The sequence below is a fragment of the Pipistrellus kuhlii genome, unplaced genomic scaffold, assembly GCF_014108245.1.
Source record: "Pipistrellus kuhlii isolate mPipKuh1 unplaced genomic scaffold, mPipKuh1.p scaffold_m20_p_1, whole genome shotgun sequence".
Taxonomy (NCBI): Eukaryota; Metazoa; Chordata; class Mammalia; order Chiroptera; family Vespertilionidae; genus Pipistrellus; species Pipistrellus kuhlii.
Genome location: NW_023425404.1, coordinates 11,543,500 through 11,563,732, shown reverse-complemented (window position 1 = coordinate 11,563,732; position 20,233 = coordinate 11,543,500). Strand labels below are relative to the sequence as shown.

The following is a 20,233-nucleotide window of genomic DNA, read 5'->3' as shown; positions in this document are numbered from 1 at the left end:
TTGATAGACCATTAAGCAGTATCTGAGATTCACCAAAACCCATTCTCCTTCAACAAAAGCTCTGTCTTGTGGGAGATATGGACTATGCAGATGGAAAGAGCACTAGCTGCAGACACCTTGATGATGCTGTATGTTTTTCCCTTTATTAGCTACATGGATCACCTCTGCACACTAGAATCCTCTGAGCAGCCTTTAAAAATTGCCCATGCTTTAGGATCCAACCCAGAGCACTGAAAATAGCATATCTGGATATGGCCCATGGGAATATCATATTTCAGTGGTTCCCTAACTTTGCTGCACATTGGAATCATCTGGGGATCATTAAAAAAAGTACAGGTGTCCCCGAGACTTTCTGATAAAAATGGTATGGGGTACAACCATAGCATCAGGGTTTTTTAAATATTTCCTGTGATCCAATATGCGTCTAGGATTAAACATGAATACTCCAACCTAACCCTTGCCCACTCCTGTTTTAGCACTGAGCCCTTCAATGCATTTTAAGTGGCATGTGCTCAATAGATTGTTCTCAGTTTGATTTACATTCCTGTTTCTCCTGCTGAAACTCTGTTGCCCTTTCTTCTAGAACCTGACATGAAATTAGTCCTCTGGTAACTAAAGCACTTGGAACAGCAGCTTAGGGACAAGGTTTATTCCTCTGCTGGCTGTGTTCTCGGCTCCAGTGTTAGCCAAGAGGGAGGAATGGGAAGCAAGGGCTTCAGATGAGGAGGGCGCTCTCTCCGCAGGCACATGAGGGAGCCTTTTCTTGTCCTTTGCAGAAAGTCATTGTGGCACATGGACAGAGGAAGTATTAATAAGCTTTCTAAAGAGGTACTTCTCTAAGATTTTGGTGTTTCATAGACCACAAGCAGTGCTGTCAGTTCTACAGATGGCCAACTTCTGCATTTTGGAGAGCAGCTTCCGAAGATAGATCAACTTGCATCCCTAAAGCAGAAGACACAGCTTATGGGGAAGGGAATCATCAGAAACTCTAAGCCAGATGTCAAAAGCCACTACCCACACATGTTGGCCAGGGACCAGAAATACTGGCCCACCAAGCAGTCATTAGAGACAATCGACTCTTTGGAATGAAATTATAGTGACAGCATTATAAATATTATAATAGCCAGGGCTTCATGGCAAACCCACACTGAGAGCCATGGACTGGCATTCCAATGCTCTAGACAGCGGTCCTGGCTCTGCCCTGCTGCCAACTTACTGGGTCACTTTGAGCTGGAAATTATACTTTCTAGGTATTGACATCTTCTTTGTAAAATACAAACCCAACAACTAAAGACAGCCTTTCTTTGACTTCTTACAAGCCTACATCCAAAGAGAAGTCGCAAGCTTGCAAAGGTGATGCCACTACATCATTACCAGCTGTGCTCCGCCTCCGCCTTTAAGGTCTGCTGTCCTGGCCGGGGACTTGGCAGTCATAGCTGAGCTGTCTGCAGACTGACCCCCACAACTCTGTGTCTAATTGCAAAGACCTTCCCAGGACAAACAGTGTGACTAGGACGAAAGCCTCTGTATTAATTTCGTAGTGCTGCCTTTATAAGCTAGCATGAACTTAGTAGCTTAAAACAACAGATATATTTTGCCAGTCTGGAAGCCAGAATTCTAAAATCAAGGTGCCAGCAGGGACGTGCTTTATCCAAAGCTCTAGAGGAGAAGATATCCTTGCCTCTTCCAGATTCTGTTGGCTACAGGTACTCCTTGGCTTGTGGCTGCATAGCACCAAATTTTGCCTCTGTCCTTAAGTAGACTTCTGTTCTCTCTGTCTCTCATTTTCTCTTGTAAGGACACTTGTCTTTGGATTTAGGTTCCATCCAGATAATCTAGGATGATCTCATCACAAAACCCTTAATTTACATTTTTCCCCCCAAATAAGGTCACATTCACAGGTTCCAAGGGTTAGGATTTCTACCAATCTTCTGTGAAGACACAGTTCAACCCAATACAACCTCCAAATAGAGAAGGGTAGAGGGATGTATCCAAAATTCTATCCATCCTTAAACCCCAAGTCAAATGCCACCCATTATCTAAGAAACTTCACATTGCCTAGATATCTCCACTGGGCCATCTAGTTATTCCTGAACTTTCCATATGCCACCCCCGCCTCCCTTACTTCTAGATCACCTATATCAGAATCCCCTAAAGATCTTGTTAAAAATATAAACTTCTGAGGCCCTTCTGGAGCCATGGGCTTCAGTGCAGACATGGCCAAGTCCAAAAACCACACCACATACACCCAGTCCTGAAAATGATGCAGGAAGAGCAACAAGAAACCCCAGTCACAAAGATATGAATCTCTTAAGGGAATGGACCTCATCATTACAGATATTATAATAGCTAGGGCTTCATGGCAAACCCACAAGAAGCAAACAAGAAGGGCCTGAAGAAGGAGCAGGCCAACAATGCCAAGGCCATGAGTGCATGTGCCGAGGCTATCAAGGCCCTAGTCAAGCCCAAGGAGGTCAAGCCCGGGATCCCAAAGAACAGCAGTCACAAGTTCAATCAAGTTGCTCACATCTCTCACCCCACGCTTGGGAAAAGTGTTTGTGCCCACATCAAAGGGTCTCAGGCTCTGCCAGCCAAAGTCCAAGGCTCAAACCAGATCCAGACTGCAGCTGTGGCTGTATCTACAGCTCTGACTCCAGCTCAGGATCAGGCTCCCAAAGGTGCCCAGACCCCTTCGAAGGCTCCAGAAGAGAGGCCTCTGTCTGATGATGTGAGGACAGAACTGGTGTGAACCCTGGGCTGGTGTCCTTCTGTGCTGTTTGTACAAATAAACCTGAGGCACCATCAGTCAAAGAAAAAGAAAGAAAGAAACAGACAACCAATTTCTGTCCTTGCTGCAGCCCCTACTGCTGTCACTGCTGCCAGGATCAGGCTTCCTGGGAGAGGGGCCTTAGAGCATGCATTTTATTTATTTATTTATTTATTTATTTATTTATTTATTATTTTTTAAAATATATTTTATTGATTTTTTTATAGGTAGGGAGTAGGATAGAGAGTTAGAAATATCGATGAAAGAAAAACATCAATTAGCTGCCTCCTGCATACTCCCTACTGGGAATGTGCCCATAACCAAGGTACATGCCCTTGACCGGAATCAAACCAGGGACCCTTCAGTCCGCAGACCAACGCTCTGTCCACTGAGGAAAACCAGTCAGGGCTGGAGCATGCATTTTAGATCATCTCCCTGGGACATTCTGATGCACCAGAGGTTTGGGAAACCCCGTGCCATGCTGTGAGCCCAGTTCTCTGATGTACCTCAAGATGTCTTGTGTGTATTTAACGGATGAGAGGCAGCATGTAGTAAGTATGTGGCCCTGGAGTCAGAATGCCTGAGTAACTGTGACTCCAGGCTATCATATACACTCTCTGTGCCTCTGTGTTCTTGTGTAAATGAGAATAATTATAGTGCCTGCCTCATGAAGTTATAGTTAGAATTAAAAGAAATAAAACATAAAACTCTGAGAATAGGATCTGGCAGGAGAAATAGGAATGCAAATCAGTACATTTAAGCTGAACTTATGAAATAGAACAGATTGGCAGTTGCTTATTTTTTTCTCTATATTCCTGGAAACTTCCCTCCCAGGAACATATCTTGATCTTTCCATCATCATCAGTTGTTACTATGTCTGACTACTGTGCTAAGTATGTGCTTTATCTCATTTGCCCTCATAACAATTATATAAGGCAGATGATATTATGATCTCCCGCTTTATGAACAAGGAAACTGAGGGTCAGACAGGTTAAGTAACTTGCCCCAAGTCCTTCAGGCAGTGAAAGGTGAGGTGGGGGGCCCTAACAGGTTTGGCTCAGTGGATAGAGCATCGGCCTGCAGACTAAAAGGACCCAGGTTCGATTCCAGTCAAGCACATGTACCTTGGTTGCGGGCACATCCCCAGTAGAAGGTATGCAGGAGGCAGCTAATCAATGGTTCTCTCTCATTGATGTTTCTAACTATCCTTCTCCCTTTCTCTCTGTAAAAAAATCAATTAAAAAAAATTTTTTTTTAAAGGTAAGGTGGAGGATGTGAAGTATCGGTTTGGGTCCCTGCTATCTCTGCTACCCTGTACTTCCACTCTCACCCCCCGAAGGCATTCCATGTACCCTTATCAGGCTAAGCCATCCCTGAACCAACTTTCTAAACCTCCCTGCACAGCTTCCCATGTCAAGTTCCATCTTTCCTGAACCTTTCAAACCATGCTTCCCTGTGCTTTGCCTTCTTAGTCTGGGGCCCTCCAAGGAGATGTCCTTTTTTTTCTTTAGAGATGTTGAATCAAAACTTCATTTCTCTTCCATCTTCCTTGGGAGCGCCTTCAAATCCTACACCTGCCCCCAGGGTCTCCCAAAACTAATCTCCGCCTCTCGCACAGCCACTCTGGTGGCTCTCTCCTACAACCCAGGTGACCCTTGTGTCCATGGAGAACCTGCCTTCCTCTCCCTTCAGGTCTGTAGCTCTTTCAGGCAGGGACCCCTGTCAGCCTGGAGGCCAGAGAAGCCAACAACCAGTCAACCCTTAGATGCTGTCCCCATCCTCCCTAAATCCCAGGTCTCTGGCCACTCCTACCCTTCCCTCAGCCCGTGTCAGGGTGGGACCTCTCACCCTGTGCCATTCTGCTGTCCACCCTCCCGTCCTGGCCCAGAGCATGGGACCACCACCACGCACACAAGCCTTATCACTGCACAAACACTTCCTCTTTTCCCCAGTACTAGTTCTCACACAATAGGTAATCAGGGTAAACTTCCTCTGACAATTTACTGAGCTAACACTCACTGTGCCCCTGCCAGAGACTAAGACCCATGGGGAACCCAAAGCTGGCTCCACCTTGAGGAACCTTGACCCTGGTGGAGCTGAAGCACAGAAATGTGTCAGATGTCCTGATGCTTCGTGGCCCTGCACACCTGCTCCTTACTAACTGTCTGTGTCTTGGAGCAAGTTACCTTCTCTGATCCTGAGTTTCAGTAGCTATAAAATGAGAATAATGCTGCCTCGCTTGTTGTGAGAATTAGATAAGATCCTAAGAGGGTCTGATAGAGCAGGTGAGTTCTTGGGGGAGAGGAGGGAGGACAGAGAAGGAAGCTGGAAGAGGCTTCCTTCAGGTGGAAGAGTAATGTGGTTACAGGAGTGGCTTCCTCCAGGGACTGAATTTTGCCTTGAAAGCAAAATGCCATAAAGAATGGCTTATTCTCTATTCCCTACTCTTTTGGAGTCTAGAAGTAGGTGTGGTGCCACCTTTCAAATAAAAATTGAGTGGTCCCTGAGTATGACAGGGTCAGCAAGTCAGGGTGTTGAGGAACACAAATGTGGGGTGGTGACCATGGTAAGTCATGACAAGTCCACATGCCACAGCAAGAGACTGTTACATGATACGTTGATTTCCTAGACAAGTGCTAATTCTGTAGACACAGCCTAAAAAAGAGAGATCACTGGAGGCCTGGAGTAGTTGGAAATTCTCGCTCTTGAGGAGTCAGTATGCAAAATCACAGCAACCCAGGCAAAGTAAAATCAGCAGGGGTAAAAACAGTTCCCTCCCTACACCCCTTCATCAAAATATGTGAGTAATGCCCGGTTGCTGTGGCTCGGTTGGTTGGTTGGTTGGTTGGTTGGTTTGGTGTTGTCCTGTGCACTGAAAGATTTGTGGTTTGATTCCCAGTCAGGACCCCGATCAATGTTTCTCTTTCCCTTCCCCTTTCTCTAAAAGCAATAAAAACATTATTTAAAGACAAAACGTGCAAGTAAAAAGGACAACCTTTCAACCTCCATGTTTGATTTTTTCTTAACACTTTAGGGCTGCTTTGTGCTCTGGCTTGGGATTGTAGGAAACATGGGGGAGGAAGAGGAGAGAGGAGCCAGAAGGGCTGGACACTGGGAGAGGGCACTTGGGGGCATGAGGGAGACAAAACGATGCGTAAGGAGTAGCGAAAATTCAAGAACTGGCTCAGGTACCCTCCTGACCTCAAATGAGGTGACAAGAGTTAAGTGAGGTGCTGACCATCCCTCCACTGAAGGAAGATTCTAGGAAAGTATACCAAGAGGACACAGCTTTAGTGCGAGGACAACACAGTCTTCATGGGGCCTCAGCAGGACCTCGGTTAAGTTACTTTACCTCTTTGAAACTCAGTTGCCTAATCCCTCAATGAAAATAACATTTGTTTTTTGGAGCTTTTGTGAGGACTGCAAATTAAAGAACACGGAGCCTGCCAGAAAGTGGGTGGTAAGTTCTCTTACCCGCTCTCAAGCTTCTAGGAATACCTTAGAAATACAAGATTGACTATATTTAGGGCTGGCTCCCTCCCCTGCCAACCCATGGTTAAATTAGAATTAAACTACTTATGCTAAAGCTTCTTCCAGTTTTCGAATTCTCCGTGTGGAATGGGTGGGGGAGGACAGTCATCCGTCAGTTCATCTCCTGGGAACTTCTTGCCGACTCTGAGCAGCACATGCATTGCCCCTGGGTGCCAGAGCCTTTTAGATGGCAACCACAGGAGAGCGGGGGAGAGGGGGGATTCCCAGAAGCCTGACCATTCCTTTCCTATCCAGGGTTCCTATTTCTGGGTTCCTTCACTCCTCTTTATTGGGATTTGCCTTGGGAGTGGTGATGGAGTAAAGGGAGGGTAACGTTAGCAGGAAAAAGAGAGCTGCTGGTTGGCTCCTTTAAGTAGGTGTCCAGGAAAGCTAACCAGAGGCTGATTTCAGCTCACCTTGAAAAAGGGCGCTATAATAACAGGATGTCGGACCCGGGAACGGTGTCTGGGGCAGCAGTGAGAGCTTGGGCCCTGGAGAGTTTACCCAGACACATTGATTCTCAATTCTGAATTCATATACAGGATCTTGGGGAGTTTTGTAAAAAATCCCATTAGCCTGGCCCCCATCTATGAGATTCTGATTCTCTTGGCCTGTTGTGGTGGCTGTGGATCCTTGGAATTTTGTTAACAGTGCCCCCAGGTGATTGCACTGGGCAGGTGGGATGAGGACCTGGGTTCCCAGGCTCCTCTGTGCTTTCTAACATCTGGTAGGATGGGTGTGGCCATCTCAGAGACTCGCTTCCACCCTGGCTCCTTGCAATCCATTCTGTGACACAGCAGCCAGAGCAATGCTTTTAAAACATAAATCAGGGGCCTGGCTGTCTGGGTAGCTCACTTGGTTAGAGCATTGACCTGATATAACAAGGTTTCAGGTTCTATCCCTGGTCAGGGCATATAGAGGACTCAACCAATGAATGCATAATTAAATGGAACAACAAATGGATGTTTCTCTCTCTCTTTTTGTTTCTCTCTCCCCCTTCCTCTTTCTCTCTAAAGTCAATAAGTAAAAAACAATAAGAGAAAACCAACCATAAATTAGGTCCCATCCCTTTCTCACTTTAGCATCTCCAGTGTGTCCTATTTCAGCCCCAGCTCCTCACCACGGCCGACAGGGGCCTACCATCTCCTCTCACTCTCACCCCTCTTGGCACTAGACCCTTTCTGTTCCTCAAACACACCACGCTATTCCTGCCCTGGGGCTTTGCCCTTGCTGTGCCCTCTGCCTAGGGTGCTCTTCCCCAGCCTGGTTGGTGGCTGGCTCCTCCTCATCCTCTGGGTCCCACAGGCCCCTATTCAGAAAAGCTTCCCTCACATGCCTAGTCCATGTGGCACTCCTCCCAGACCTGGTGCCTCCTTATCACATCGCCAGGAATACTCCCCTACTAGAAAGTAAGATCCTTGAGAACAGGGAACCTGTCTAACTGGTTTATCACAGTGCCAACACAAATGGATCCTCAATAACTGTTTGTTGAACAAATGAGTGAATGTGTACATAGTATATGTTTATATATTAAAATTGTATGCTCTGTGTATAGACCTGTATATAATATGATTCGAAGTCTGCAGTGGAAATGAACAGATGGTATTAGGGAAGAGGGCATCAGAGCAGAAGGGAAATGAACGTGTTTTGAGCACTGACCATTCCAGGGCTTTGCAGACATTTTATCCTCACAACAAGCCATTGTTAACAAAATTCCAACGACCTACAGCCACCATGGTCCAACAGGATGAGAATCTTGGAGATGGGCACCAGCGTTATTATCCCCATTCTACAGATAAAGAAACTGAGACCTAGAGAGGGGAAATAATTTGCTTGAAGTTAAACTATAAACAAGTGCCAGAGCAGGATATAAACCCCAAGTTTATTGGACTCCAAGGCTGCCTTGTTCATTGAATCACCCTTGAAGGAGGAATTACCTTAATCATTACCTCCTCCACTATCAGGGAATAAAACAATCTCTGGTGAATGGGGCCCCAGATAGCAACGGCTAGTTGTGACTAGAGCTAGTAACAGAGGAAGCAGGACAGATAAGGAAGGGACAGAGAGTTTACTAATAGTCTTATTGCCAGATCAATTTTAAATCAATCTTGTTTCTTAATTTTATTTGTGATCAGTTAAGAACGTGCACTCCTCTACTTATTTAAGTTCCCAGAACTCAATACTTATAAGTAAGATTTCCTGAGTAATCAGGATGTCCTGAGGGTACAAATAATCTTTCTGGACACTAACATGCTTAACCCAGAGGGTTATATAGCATAATGAACACATAGGAGTTTGGCTTCATTGAACATCAGTGGGCTAGTTCTACTGGGCCACCTATCTTAAACTTTGAGATCTGATTTCTAGCCAAATAATAGAGCATACCCTTAATAATATAATTTAAGAATATCCCACAACTTGCTTTCACCCCCAGATTCTTCTAATCTCTGGGAAGCATTTCTGCTCTGAGCCACAGAATGCCTTTTCTTTTAAAGGGTAGAGCTGGTTCTTAATTAAATCTGGTCAGAATACTAGTATATCAAGCCGTCTAGCATGGGGCAGAGATGAGTTAGACACCCTCCTTGCCCCCAAACATGCAAATAGTCTAATAACTGGCTCTCATGGGATTGTTACATGAGGACTGCAGTTTAGGGAAGGGCCATTCAGTGAGATATAAACACAATGTGGAAAATCTGTACAACAGGATGAGAAGTTTGTATCCTTCATTCTGTAGACAGTGGGGAGCTGTATCAGTTAGGGCTCCTTGATTTTAGAAAACAGGAACCAATTCTGAGTTAACAAAAGAAAAAGGGGGCAATCTGTTAGGAGGATATCGGGGAGTTTACAGAATTGAAGGAAGAACTGACCAGGCAAGAGGGGATCTCCAGAGGATGAACTCATGACTCAACTTCAAAACTCTCATAAAAAACACACACTAAAACCCAGAATAATTAATAAACTAGTTTTAAAATTTAAAAGCAAATAAACCTTCAAACCTCTCATCCGGGATCCCCACTCAACATTCAAATTCCCAGGAAAGAATCTGATTGGCTTAGCTTAGGTCATGTGCCTACCTCAGAGTATCTGTAATTGGTTGTCCATCAGAATCTTGCAGAACAGAGAAAGGGAAACAGTTTCCAAAGGAAGAGATGCTGTCTAGACAGACTAGACATGTCTGTTCTAGTAGCCCGATATGCTTCAGGGCATAGGCATGATGTGATTAACTTAGACCATATGTCATCGGTGCTTGAATCAAATAGTTTTGTTTGATCCTTTGAACAATCTAGTAATGTGGGCACATTTATTAATCCCTATATTTAAAAATGAGGAAAACTGCAGTTTTAAGAAGTTACATGACTTTTCCCCCAAGAGATAAAGCTCTTTTTGGACAAGATGTGATTTTCCTGTTCTTTAGAGTCATTGGTTTGGCTCTAAAGTGTTTAAAGAAGGAAAGAGGCATGAGATGGATTAGCAAGCTGTGAGAGTTAACCACCATGGAAGGAATGAGCTGGGTGGGGCCAATGGGGAATGGGAGGAGGCAACTAGATTCGAGGCACAAGGGCTCAAAAAGTAGTTTGCAAACTAGACTATTATAACTATCGTGCTAGCTTGTTGAAAACACCTATCCTGAAAGTCTATCGTTGATCTGAACCAGAATTTTCTCTGGGTGGTGACTGGGAATCTATCATTTTAAAACACACTCCCTCCCTATAGTTGTAGTCATTTTGCAATATATAAGCATATCAAGTCAACATATTGTACACCTTAAGTTTACACACTGTTATATGTCAATTATATCTCAGTAAAGTTGGAAATAAATTAACACACACACAGACACACACCCAACTCCCAGATTATTCTGCAGCCAGCTGGACACTGATCTGTAGATGGGCATTTGGAAATATTGACCTATTAGATCTTTTTTTTTTTCTTCTTTTTCTAAATGTCCTCTAGTCCAGTTTCTTGTCTTATCTCTCTGCTGCTGCAGTTAAGCATTATCAAGGTATATATTTTGAGTAGTTGCAATTTGTACTCATTACATTTAGAGTCATATATCTGCAGTATCTCTTCTGAGGTCTGAGGGATGAAGACAAGGACAGAAAGGTCGGGTGGCTCCTAGCTGTCCCCTGATTTTGTTAGTGTGTCTGGGGCTAGTGGCCTTTGATAGGGATTCTGGGGAGATGACTTTGCCAGCTTTCCCTTTGAGGGGAATAATCCTGGATTCGTATCCTCCCTCTCGCTATATTTAAGTCTCCATAACAAACACACCCAAGTCTGGTATTTCTGAACTTATGGCTCTGTGCTGAACACACGCTGTTCCTACAGCCAGACTCATTTCGCAGCTTCTCCTCCCTACCCCACCCTTTGGTCCTGCTGATGAGCTGATCCAGCCTTGGCGCCTGATAACTCCCAGGTTCTGGGTATTCTCTCCACAGCATTGCAGAGCAGTGTGGACTTTCAGGACTATCAGGAGTCAAAAAGAACGGTGATCTTTGGGAATGGGGTGCAGGTTGGAGAACAGAATTTATGGTTTCAAATTCCTCTCCTCCATTTGTACTGGGAGGGGACTCAGAAGAATGAGTAACTAGAAAAAGGGTTTCCCTAACCTCAGCCATTTAAATACCATGCTCATGTTTCTTTTGCCAGATCTGTGTGCCATCTACCTATTATTTACTTAACATTAGATTAATTAACATGTTTTGCTGTGGTACTCACCGCCCACTCTAGTTTTGCCATAAAAAAAAACATTTATGAAGTCAATGATTCATGAATTCAGGTCTGATATGCTGCCTGTAAGTTTTCTTCTAGAACACATTAAAATAAACACCCACCTATTAAAATTATGTAAATGTCCACCTGCCTACTATCTAAAATCCTCCCATAGAGGGAGGGATACATTATCATTAGATAAACATATTTGTATCTCTATGGAACATAAAGTATCATTTGGAAACATTATCTTGGAATCCAGACCCTCAATTCATCACAGTTTGGATATCTACCTTAACTTTTTTTTTTTTTTTGAGAGTCTATTTTGTGAAAAACTAATTTTAAAAAATATATATATTTTATTGATTTTTTACAGAGAGGAAGAGAGAGACAGAGAGTTAGAAACATGGATGAGAGAGAATCATCGATCAGCTGCCTCTTGCACACCCCCTACTGGGGATGTGCCCGCAACTAAGGTACATGCCCTTGACCAGAATCGAACCCAGGACCTTTCAGTCTGCAGGCCAACGCTCTATCCATTGAGCCAAACCGGTTTCAGTGAAAAACTAAATTTTTTATAACCTTTTGCTGTAGAAGTTAAAGTTCAGAGTTGGAAACCAAAGCCACCCAAGATCTCTTAACCAAGAAGGAAATCAACGATTTTGCAATCATCAGAAAGGCTGGAAGACTTAGCACCTTCTTGGAATGAATATCACAACATTGCAAAAACGGATCTGCCAAGGGAACTGCAACTCCTCCATAATTAGGAGGCTACGAATGAGACTGCTCAGTTTAAGAATTCACCATCACTGTTGTAATCCAAGGATCAGGCACCACCACCCCCTCCTCTGCCTCCAGTTCCACTTGACACTCATGGATCTGGAAGTTGAACACTCACTACTGCTGTAGATGTCCACATGGCCTTGACATTGCCTATCAGCAGAACATTGCCAAAGCATCAGGAAGGTGATCCCTCACTCTCTTCTGTCTTTTACCTCTCGTAACTGCATCTAATTGATGGACCCTACTTTGCATCACCCAGAACCTAGAGGCAAGGGAGTCTGAAAAAACATAGTGTATTACTTTCTAGCTTTTCAGAAAGCCCAGTAATAGTGGGACTGGATGCTAAGAGGCAATTTATTGTATTCAACACATTGCTTGTCAAGGGCAGTTCTGCTGCTGATTCCCATGTGAACTAAGGCAACACTAAGCCAAATGAAGAAAACAAGATCAATGCAGGCTGTTATACTACCCACCAGTTGCTCTTTTGTGAATGGAGGGGTGTGTGTGTGTGTAAAGGTAGGTTTTGTGTATACTGAAGGTATATATTTGCAAACTTCACTGCCTGCAGAAGGGAAGTCCAGCAGTAGCCTTGTGATCTATGCCTTTTAGAAGCGGGCCTTAACACCCAGCATGCTCTGCAGTGGCCCTCCACTCCAGTCAAAGAGGTCTAGTAATGGATAAGAAGCAGCCAAATAGTCCTCCTCCCTGCCTTTCCTGTCAATAGGGCCCTGAAAAGCTGTTTCCTCTTCTCCTCCTACTTGAACATTAAGTTTCCTTTAAGGTCCAATTCTGTGCTCCTTCCTCACATCCTGAAGCCGGCTTTGGCTCTCATGCTCGGCTCCCTCTGTCAGTAAAACCTATTCTGTTCAGTTGGGACCTGGCTTCCATCCTCCTAGTCACCCTTTCAGGCCTTCGCTTCCCTGTGCTTCTGTTTTGACTCTTGCATGCACAGCATGTGAGATGGGAAGAGGGAAACCACCTTCACCCTTAATGCCCGGGAAAGACAAAGACTTGGCAGGAGGGTTGTCTTGACATGGGACTGAATCTGGCAGTAGTGATGGCAAAGTTTTAGCCAAATCATCAGCTGTGCAATGGAAGGTCTGGAGCTGGGGCAATGGGCTTGTTCTGCATGTGAGAAAGGGAGAAATGGGGTTGGCTTCTGAGAGTCAGGAAGAGGTCAAGAAGTGTGAGAAAAGTTGGAGAGGGAGAGATGAGTGAGAAATACACACAGTATAGACCTCTAAGGAGAGGATGCTTGGTGTTATAGGGGTAGAGAGAATAATAGGGTGCATATCCCCAAACTTAGTAAGGTCTGCTGCTCCCACCAAGGCAGACTGGGAGTGAGTCCCAGATCCAGGCTGCTGTGGGACACAACAGGGTTTCTTCGTAGCGATGGTGAGAAGATTCACAGACTTATCTAAATTAGGGGAAGGAGGAACTTGACCCCAGAAATAACTGTGATCATCAGAATCTCCCAAGAGATCAGGTAAATTGTGGAATGGATATGAGATCTTCTTTGAGTGCAATCATAATAGTGCAAAGGCACACCTCCTAGGAAGCCATCAGAATGTAGACCCTGCTTAAGTCTCATGTGGAACTTTGGCTGCTGACCAAAGCAGGCCAGTTAGGATTCCAAATCTCCCTTTTGACCCCTAGTTCGAGTAGTAGACAGAATTTCTAAAGTGGTGTCCCACTGCCATCCCCAAAGATGTCCTAATCCCCGGAACCTCTCAATATATCACTCCTGTGGTTGTGTTATGTTATTGGCACAGTTGACCTTAAGTTAGGGAGATTATCCAGGCATGTGTAATCTAATCATATGGGCCCTTAGGAGCTGAGAGCTTTCTCTGGCTGACAGCAGAAGAGAAAGTTGGAGATTCAGAGCATGAGAGGGATTCAATGCACCGTGGTGGGCGTTGATGGTGGAAGAAGTCACTTGAGGAATGTGGGCAGCATCCAGGAGCAGAGAACAGATGCTGGCTGGCAGCCAGGAAGAAAACAGGCACTACAGTCCTACAGCCACATGGAACTGGATTTTGCCAATATCTGAATGAATTTGGAAGTGAGTTCTTCCACAGGGCCTCCAGATAAATCCCAACCTGGTTGATAATATACCTTGACTTCAGCTTTGTGAGACCCTACTAGTAAGTAGAGAGCCCAACTAAATCTGCTGGACTTCTGACTTATAGAACTGTCTGCTAACATGGTGGCTTTCTAAGCTACTAAATTTGTGGTGATTTGTTATGCAGCAATAGAAAACTATACTTCCTATGCCCTGCACACTGTTAACCTTAGCATCACCTCTGGTTCTATGGAACTCATGTACCCTTTCATTACAGGATGCTTTATCTAGGACCCTTTTCCTTTGCCTCTCAATATTTGTCACACTCTATTAACCTTATCTGAACCCAGGCCTGACCTCCCTTGGATTGTTCCATCTGAGGGTTCCATCTGTGACATTTATTATTCATATCCCCAACACTTAGCATAGTGCCTAGCATATAGTTGGTGCTCAATAATATGTGCTGATGATGCTGATGAAGAAAATCTCTGGATAATCCCCAATGTTGGCATTTAACGTTCTAGCCATGTTGCACTATAAACAGTTCCCAGGAGACAATATGGTCTCTGAGTTCCTTCACTTATAACCTGCTTTTCCTCCACCTTCATCCCTTGTACCTTCCTCACTTTCAATTGGCTAAATCTTATTCAGGTCTCAGCTCAAATATGACATTCTCTGAAGAGTCTTCTCTGGTCCCTCAGTTGAAGCTTAGGCTCTTTTTTTATTCTCTGGCAGGACCCCATCACCACAACTGCATTTTTATTTGGATGATATTGGTTAAGAAGCTTATATAAATTTCAAGTATACAATTCTATAATACATCATCCTTTTATTGCAATTGTGTGTTCATCACCCAAACTTTAGTCTCCTTCTATCATCATATATTTACCCCCTTTACCCTCTTTAACTTCTCACTACTTTTCCCTCTGGTAACCACCATACTATTGTGTATGCTCATGCATTCTTCATATATATATATATCACATATATATTTCACATATATATTTCACATATATATTTCACATATATATATTTCAGATATATATATATTTCAGATATATATATTTCACATATATATATTTCAAAGAGGAAGGGAGAGAGAGATAGAAACATTTATGATGAGAGAGAATCATTGATTGGCTGCCTCCTGCACACCCCCTACTGGGAATCAAGCCCACAATCAGAGCATGTGCCCTTGACTGGAATAAAACCTGTGACCCTCAGTCCTCAGGCCGATGCTCTATCCATTGAGCCAAACCTAGGGCATGAGTTCGTTCTTTCTCTCTCTCTCTCTTCCTTCCTTCCTTCCTTCCTTCCTTCCTTCCTTCCTTCCTTCCTTCCTTCCTTCCTTCCTTCCTTCCTTTCTTCTCTCTCTCTCTCTCTCTCTCTCTCTCTCTCTCTCTCTCTCTCTCTTTCTTTCTTTCTTTCTTTCTTTTGTTTTATATCCCATATGTAAGTGAAAGTAATATGGTTCTTGTCTTTTTCTGTCAGACTTATTTCGTTTAGCATGATATCCTCAAGACCCACCAATGTCACAAATGACAGTCTTTCATCTTTTCTTATGGCTGAACAGTATTCTACTGTGTATATGTATCACATCCTCACAACTGCCTTTGTAATTGTATTGTCATTTTGCTTATCTAGAATCCCTACTAGACAGATGGCATACTCTATGATGGCAAGATGTGAATTTTTTTTTCTTTTGGAACTCCAGCATTCCACACAGGATAGGTTTCAATAAACTTTGAATGAATGGTCATGCTTTTTAATCACTTAGATTCTGATTCTTAAACCTGGGCGGGGTGGGAGGAGAGTAGGAGGGGGGAAGCAGGCACACCTGTGATTCTGCATTTCTAACAGGATCCAAATGATGCTGATGTTTCTGGTCTATGAACTATATCTGAGTATCCAGGTAATAGGATAGGCACTCCTACCATTATCCCATTGTGGCAAAGTTTGCATTGAAGGAAAGCTGTACAGGGTTTAGGGTGCAAATAATGGCCACAGGACAAAATTTCCTCTGTCATTGCTAAGCTAGCTGACTTAATTATAGAGATGAAACGAATAACCTTGGCCTTATTGCCAACTGAGCTTACTGCCACAAACCAATAAATGACAACATTTGGCTAATTTGCATTTCAAAATTGTTTCCTTCCCTTGCTTACACTCTAGAGCAGGTACTAATGAACCATGAAATGTCTAAAGCTTTGGCAGGAAGGAGGAAAAGAGAGTTGACTCAGGTCTAAAGAAAAACACCCTTAAAAATCAAGAGTTATGCCCTAACTGGTTTGGCTCAGTAGATAGAGCATCGGCCTGCGGACTGGAAAATCCCAAGTTCGATTCCGGTCAAGGGCATGTACCTTGGTTGCGGGCACATCCCCAGTAAGGGATGTGCAGAAGGCAGCTGATCAATGTGTTTCTCTCCTTGATGTTTCTAACTCTCTATCCCTTTCCCTTTCTCTCTGTAAAAAAATAAATAAAATGTATTTTTTTTAAAAAATCAAGAGTTACAAAATGCAATGTGGCATCCTAGATTGGGTCTTAGAATAGAAAAAGGACATTAGTAGAAGTGGTGAGATCAGAATAAAGTAGGGAGTTTAATTAATAGAAAGCAATGTTGCTTTCTTAGTTTTGACAAATGTACTATTAGGATAAACTGAATTAGGATAATATAGGAATTCTCTGCATTATTCTTTGCAACTTTTCTGTAAATCTAAGATTTTCCCCCAATAAAAAGTTTACTAAAAGAATCCAGAGCTAGACTGTATAGGTTTTTTTTTTTTTTTTTTTTTTTTTTTTTTTTTTTACTTTGTGTAATATTATCACATTTGTTGAAAATGTAAAACAACTGTCATTGACCTAATAAAAAAAATGATAATGTGTGTTCATGGGGGAAAATGTCCAAATAAAACTCAGTAGCAATGGAGGAAGGCATTAGATTTTCTCCATAGCGCAGGGAAGGTGGCTGACAGTTGCCCTGGCAACACATTCGCCCAATGCCACACTCTCAAATGGCATATTGAGAGTCCAATGCTGGTCCAATGGCATACCGGCAAGGTAGCATTCTCTGAAGTGCTTTGCCATACATCATGAATTTGCTCCTGACCCCTAACTTTATTTATTCAGCATATCAATAATTTCTTCCATTCTTGAAAATCTTTTGATTGTATATTCAAGATTCAATGTGTCTTATGTTTGTGTAACAATACTGTAAAGACTTCATCCTGGTATCACATTTTGCCTTGACTGTGTTTCCTTATATTTTAGAGACTCTAAATCTGGTGAGACCATTAACTTGATCTTATCCGTCACAGTATGTGCAGTACCCGACTGCAAACTGGACACATTACAGATTCTTAAGAATTATTTGTTAGATGGATAGGAGGTACTTCAGCATCTGAAGTAAATTCCTGCCTGAAAAATATGAATTTCCCAATAATATTTTATTATGTAAATATATCACTTTGATGGAACTTAAAAGATATTCAGGTCTTACAAAAATTTAACAATTTCCAACTCTGGTGAATTTATGGCAAGTCATGAAGATCCTAGTAAGTCTCATGGAAACCATAGCTTCGGTGCATAGTGACTGTGCTCTGGTTTCAGGAGGCTGCTCCCCCGATGTGCACTGAGGCCCAGGGTCTGGGCTGGCCTCAGAGGTATGGTCAGAGGTGGCGTGGTGAGAAATTTGTGTATTTAGTGCTTTGGCTGCCTTTTTGGTAGAAGTGTGACCTCTGCCAGGCCAACCAGACCTTTTCTGTAGTTTTTAAAGCTCGGAGCTAGAGGAGAAGGGGCCTTTTCTTTAGAGTGTGGCATTGGGAGGATGTGATGCAAGGGCAACTGTCAGCCACCTTCACTGCCCTATGGAGGAAAATCTGCAGGAGGGGAGAGAGCCTGAGTCAAGATACGAAAACGAGAGACCTAGCATCCATGTTTAAGTGTCTGGACCCAACTGTACTTTAGGCCACCTCATCCCCTGAACTTCTGTGTTATGATAGTCAATAAATGCCCCCCCTTTTTTTTCTTAAGTGGATTTGGGTTCCTGTCATTTGCCATAGAGTGTTCTTCCATGGAAAGTTCTATAATCCTGGAGAGAGATGTGCAATTTTCTACCCACACTGAATGGAGACTAGTATCAGCTCAGCATGGAACCGACTGTATAGGTTTCTGCTTGGATGGGTGCTGTGGCAGAGATAGCCAGCTGTCCTCCCCAAACTCAGCCTCTCTCATCCATTGCATAATACTGTCCTGGAAATGGCACCTTACCTCCAGACTACATTTCCCATCTCCTCTGACATTGAGGTGGGAACACATGGTTAATTCTCACCAAGGGAATGTGAATGGAAGTATGTGTATCATTTCCAGGCTGGACGGCAGTTAGGAAGTAGGGGTTTCCTTTGCCATTTTCTCCTTTTAAGCCACCCACTAGCTGGACAAAGAGGATTCCGAGGCTCTCAAGGATTGTGGAGCCATAGCTGGAAGGAGTCTGGGTCCTGCCTTCAGGCCAAGAATAATCCCATTTGAGTCTTATGTGAATGAGAAATAAATACTTATTATGTTAAGCCACTGAAATGTTGGGGATTTGTTTTAGCAGCTAGCATTATTCTGACTAATACATTTCCAAGAGTTGGAACTGGATTGAGTTGAAGATCTTGTAAGTAGGAAAAGTCTCAAGCAAAGCTCAAGAGAGAGAAGCCCAGAGTTCAAACAAGAGCTGAGCTCTATAGTCAAGTCCAAGGGATGATTTCAAGGATGAAAACAGGGGACCAAGTTGAAGAATCGGCAACCAGGTGGGCCTTGGAAGAAGTGGCAAGTGGGGAATAAGAGCACAGACAGATACAAAGTGAGAGAAACCAAGTGGGATGCCTGTGGCTTGGTTTTATGGCTGCTAACATGGGGTGGGTCTGGAACATGGGGTGGGTCTCCCTGGTTTATAGGGGCAGGGACAGGAAGCACAGGTAACCCAGGGGAATGATGCCAGATGTTTCACCAAGGGGATGAGTAGTATCCACAAACAGGAAATCAATAGTGACATCAGAACCTCCAAGACTTGGGAACATGTTGTGATGTGGAACAGGAAACAGGTCAAGGCAAGCGGTGTAGAGCTAATGACTGAGGTACTTGGGAGCTTCATTCTCTGTGGAGTCTTGGGATGGGCCTAGCAGGAAAAGGAAGGAAGCAGGTCAGTGGAAATGGGGTTATAGGGAAGGGCACAGGCCTGGTCCAAAGAAGGCAGCAGCTGCTCAGCTCCTGTGGATTATTGCCATCTGTACACCCGGCCCCAATGTCCCTGGATCTTCCAGTTTTTCAAGAAAAGCAGGAAATCTGGATTTTTTTTTAAATTTTTTTTATTTTTTGAAAAATGTCCTGTTTTTTAAATGCTGGCAACAAATTCAAATTTTTTAAAAACACCCTGGAAGCCAAACAAAACACTTTCACAGGCTGAGTTGGCCCACTGGCTGCCAGCTTCTGGCCTCCAGCTTAAAGGAAATGGGCAGAACCAGAGCATGTAAAAAACAAAACCAAAAAACATGAAAATTATTCACAGTTTCCTCTGATTTCCAAGCATCGAAAGATACGCCTGGAAAAAAAGAGCTTTGCAACATCGCTCACAAAAACACAATACCTTTGGTTTTCAGAAAAGCTATGGGCTTTTGGAAGTTTGTCAGGGATTCACAACCTTGTAGTTCCCCAATTCAGTTCGTTTGCTCAAAATTGAATCTGTAGCTTTGATAGAGTGAACTAATTTTCTTTAATCTTTCTATCAGTTGCATCGGTTTTTTAGGCATACTTACTTTTCTGAAAGGCCAGCAACTCTATCTTGACAGTTGAGTTTCCAGTAAAATCAATCACTTGAGTGGAGACAGTTCAGAGAAGCAGCACTTGAGCCAAATAAGAGTTTGGCTAACTAAATTTTATGATAGGAAATGCTTGCAGGCCAAAAACCTCAAAAAGTGATCAAAGGGTTTCAAAGACTGTTTCCAACGAGTTCAGTTTATTAACCTTGGCCTGTGTCTGAGCCAGGGCCATGCTCAAAGGATGTGGCAAACGCCGAATCTGATTTTTTTAAAATGTGGTCTCTTACAAGGTATGTATTGACATGACTGGCTGCTGAACTATTCATTTTGGGTGCCCCAACTTAGTGGCTAGCTCAAGGCTTTGTGCATCCCAAGTGTCCTGTTTGCCCAGGACTGAAATGTTCCTGGGATGTGGGACGTTCAGTATTAAAACCAGGACAGCCTTGGGGTCACCCTATATCCCAGGGTCCTTTTCTCAGGGTTCATGCTATGCATCTTGGACATTTTTTGATTGTTCCTTAAAAAAACAAACAAACAAAAAATACTCTCCCCTCTCAACTGCAAAAGTGCTGTGCTCTCTTG

General features: G+C 43.5%; 1 protein-coding gene across 1 annotated transcript; it reads left to right on the top strand.

The window, feature by feature from the left end:
* The first annotated feature begins 2,359 nt into the window (after positions 1-2,359).
* LOC118709265 (60S ribosomal protein L29) lies at positions 2,360-2,749 on the top strand. The gene has a single exon (XM_036421209.1). The coding sequence runs from the start codon at positions 2,360-2,362 to the stop codon at positions 2,747-2,749; it is 390 nt and encodes a 129-aa protein (XP_036277102.1).
* Positions 2,750-20,233: the final 17,484 nt, after the last annotated feature.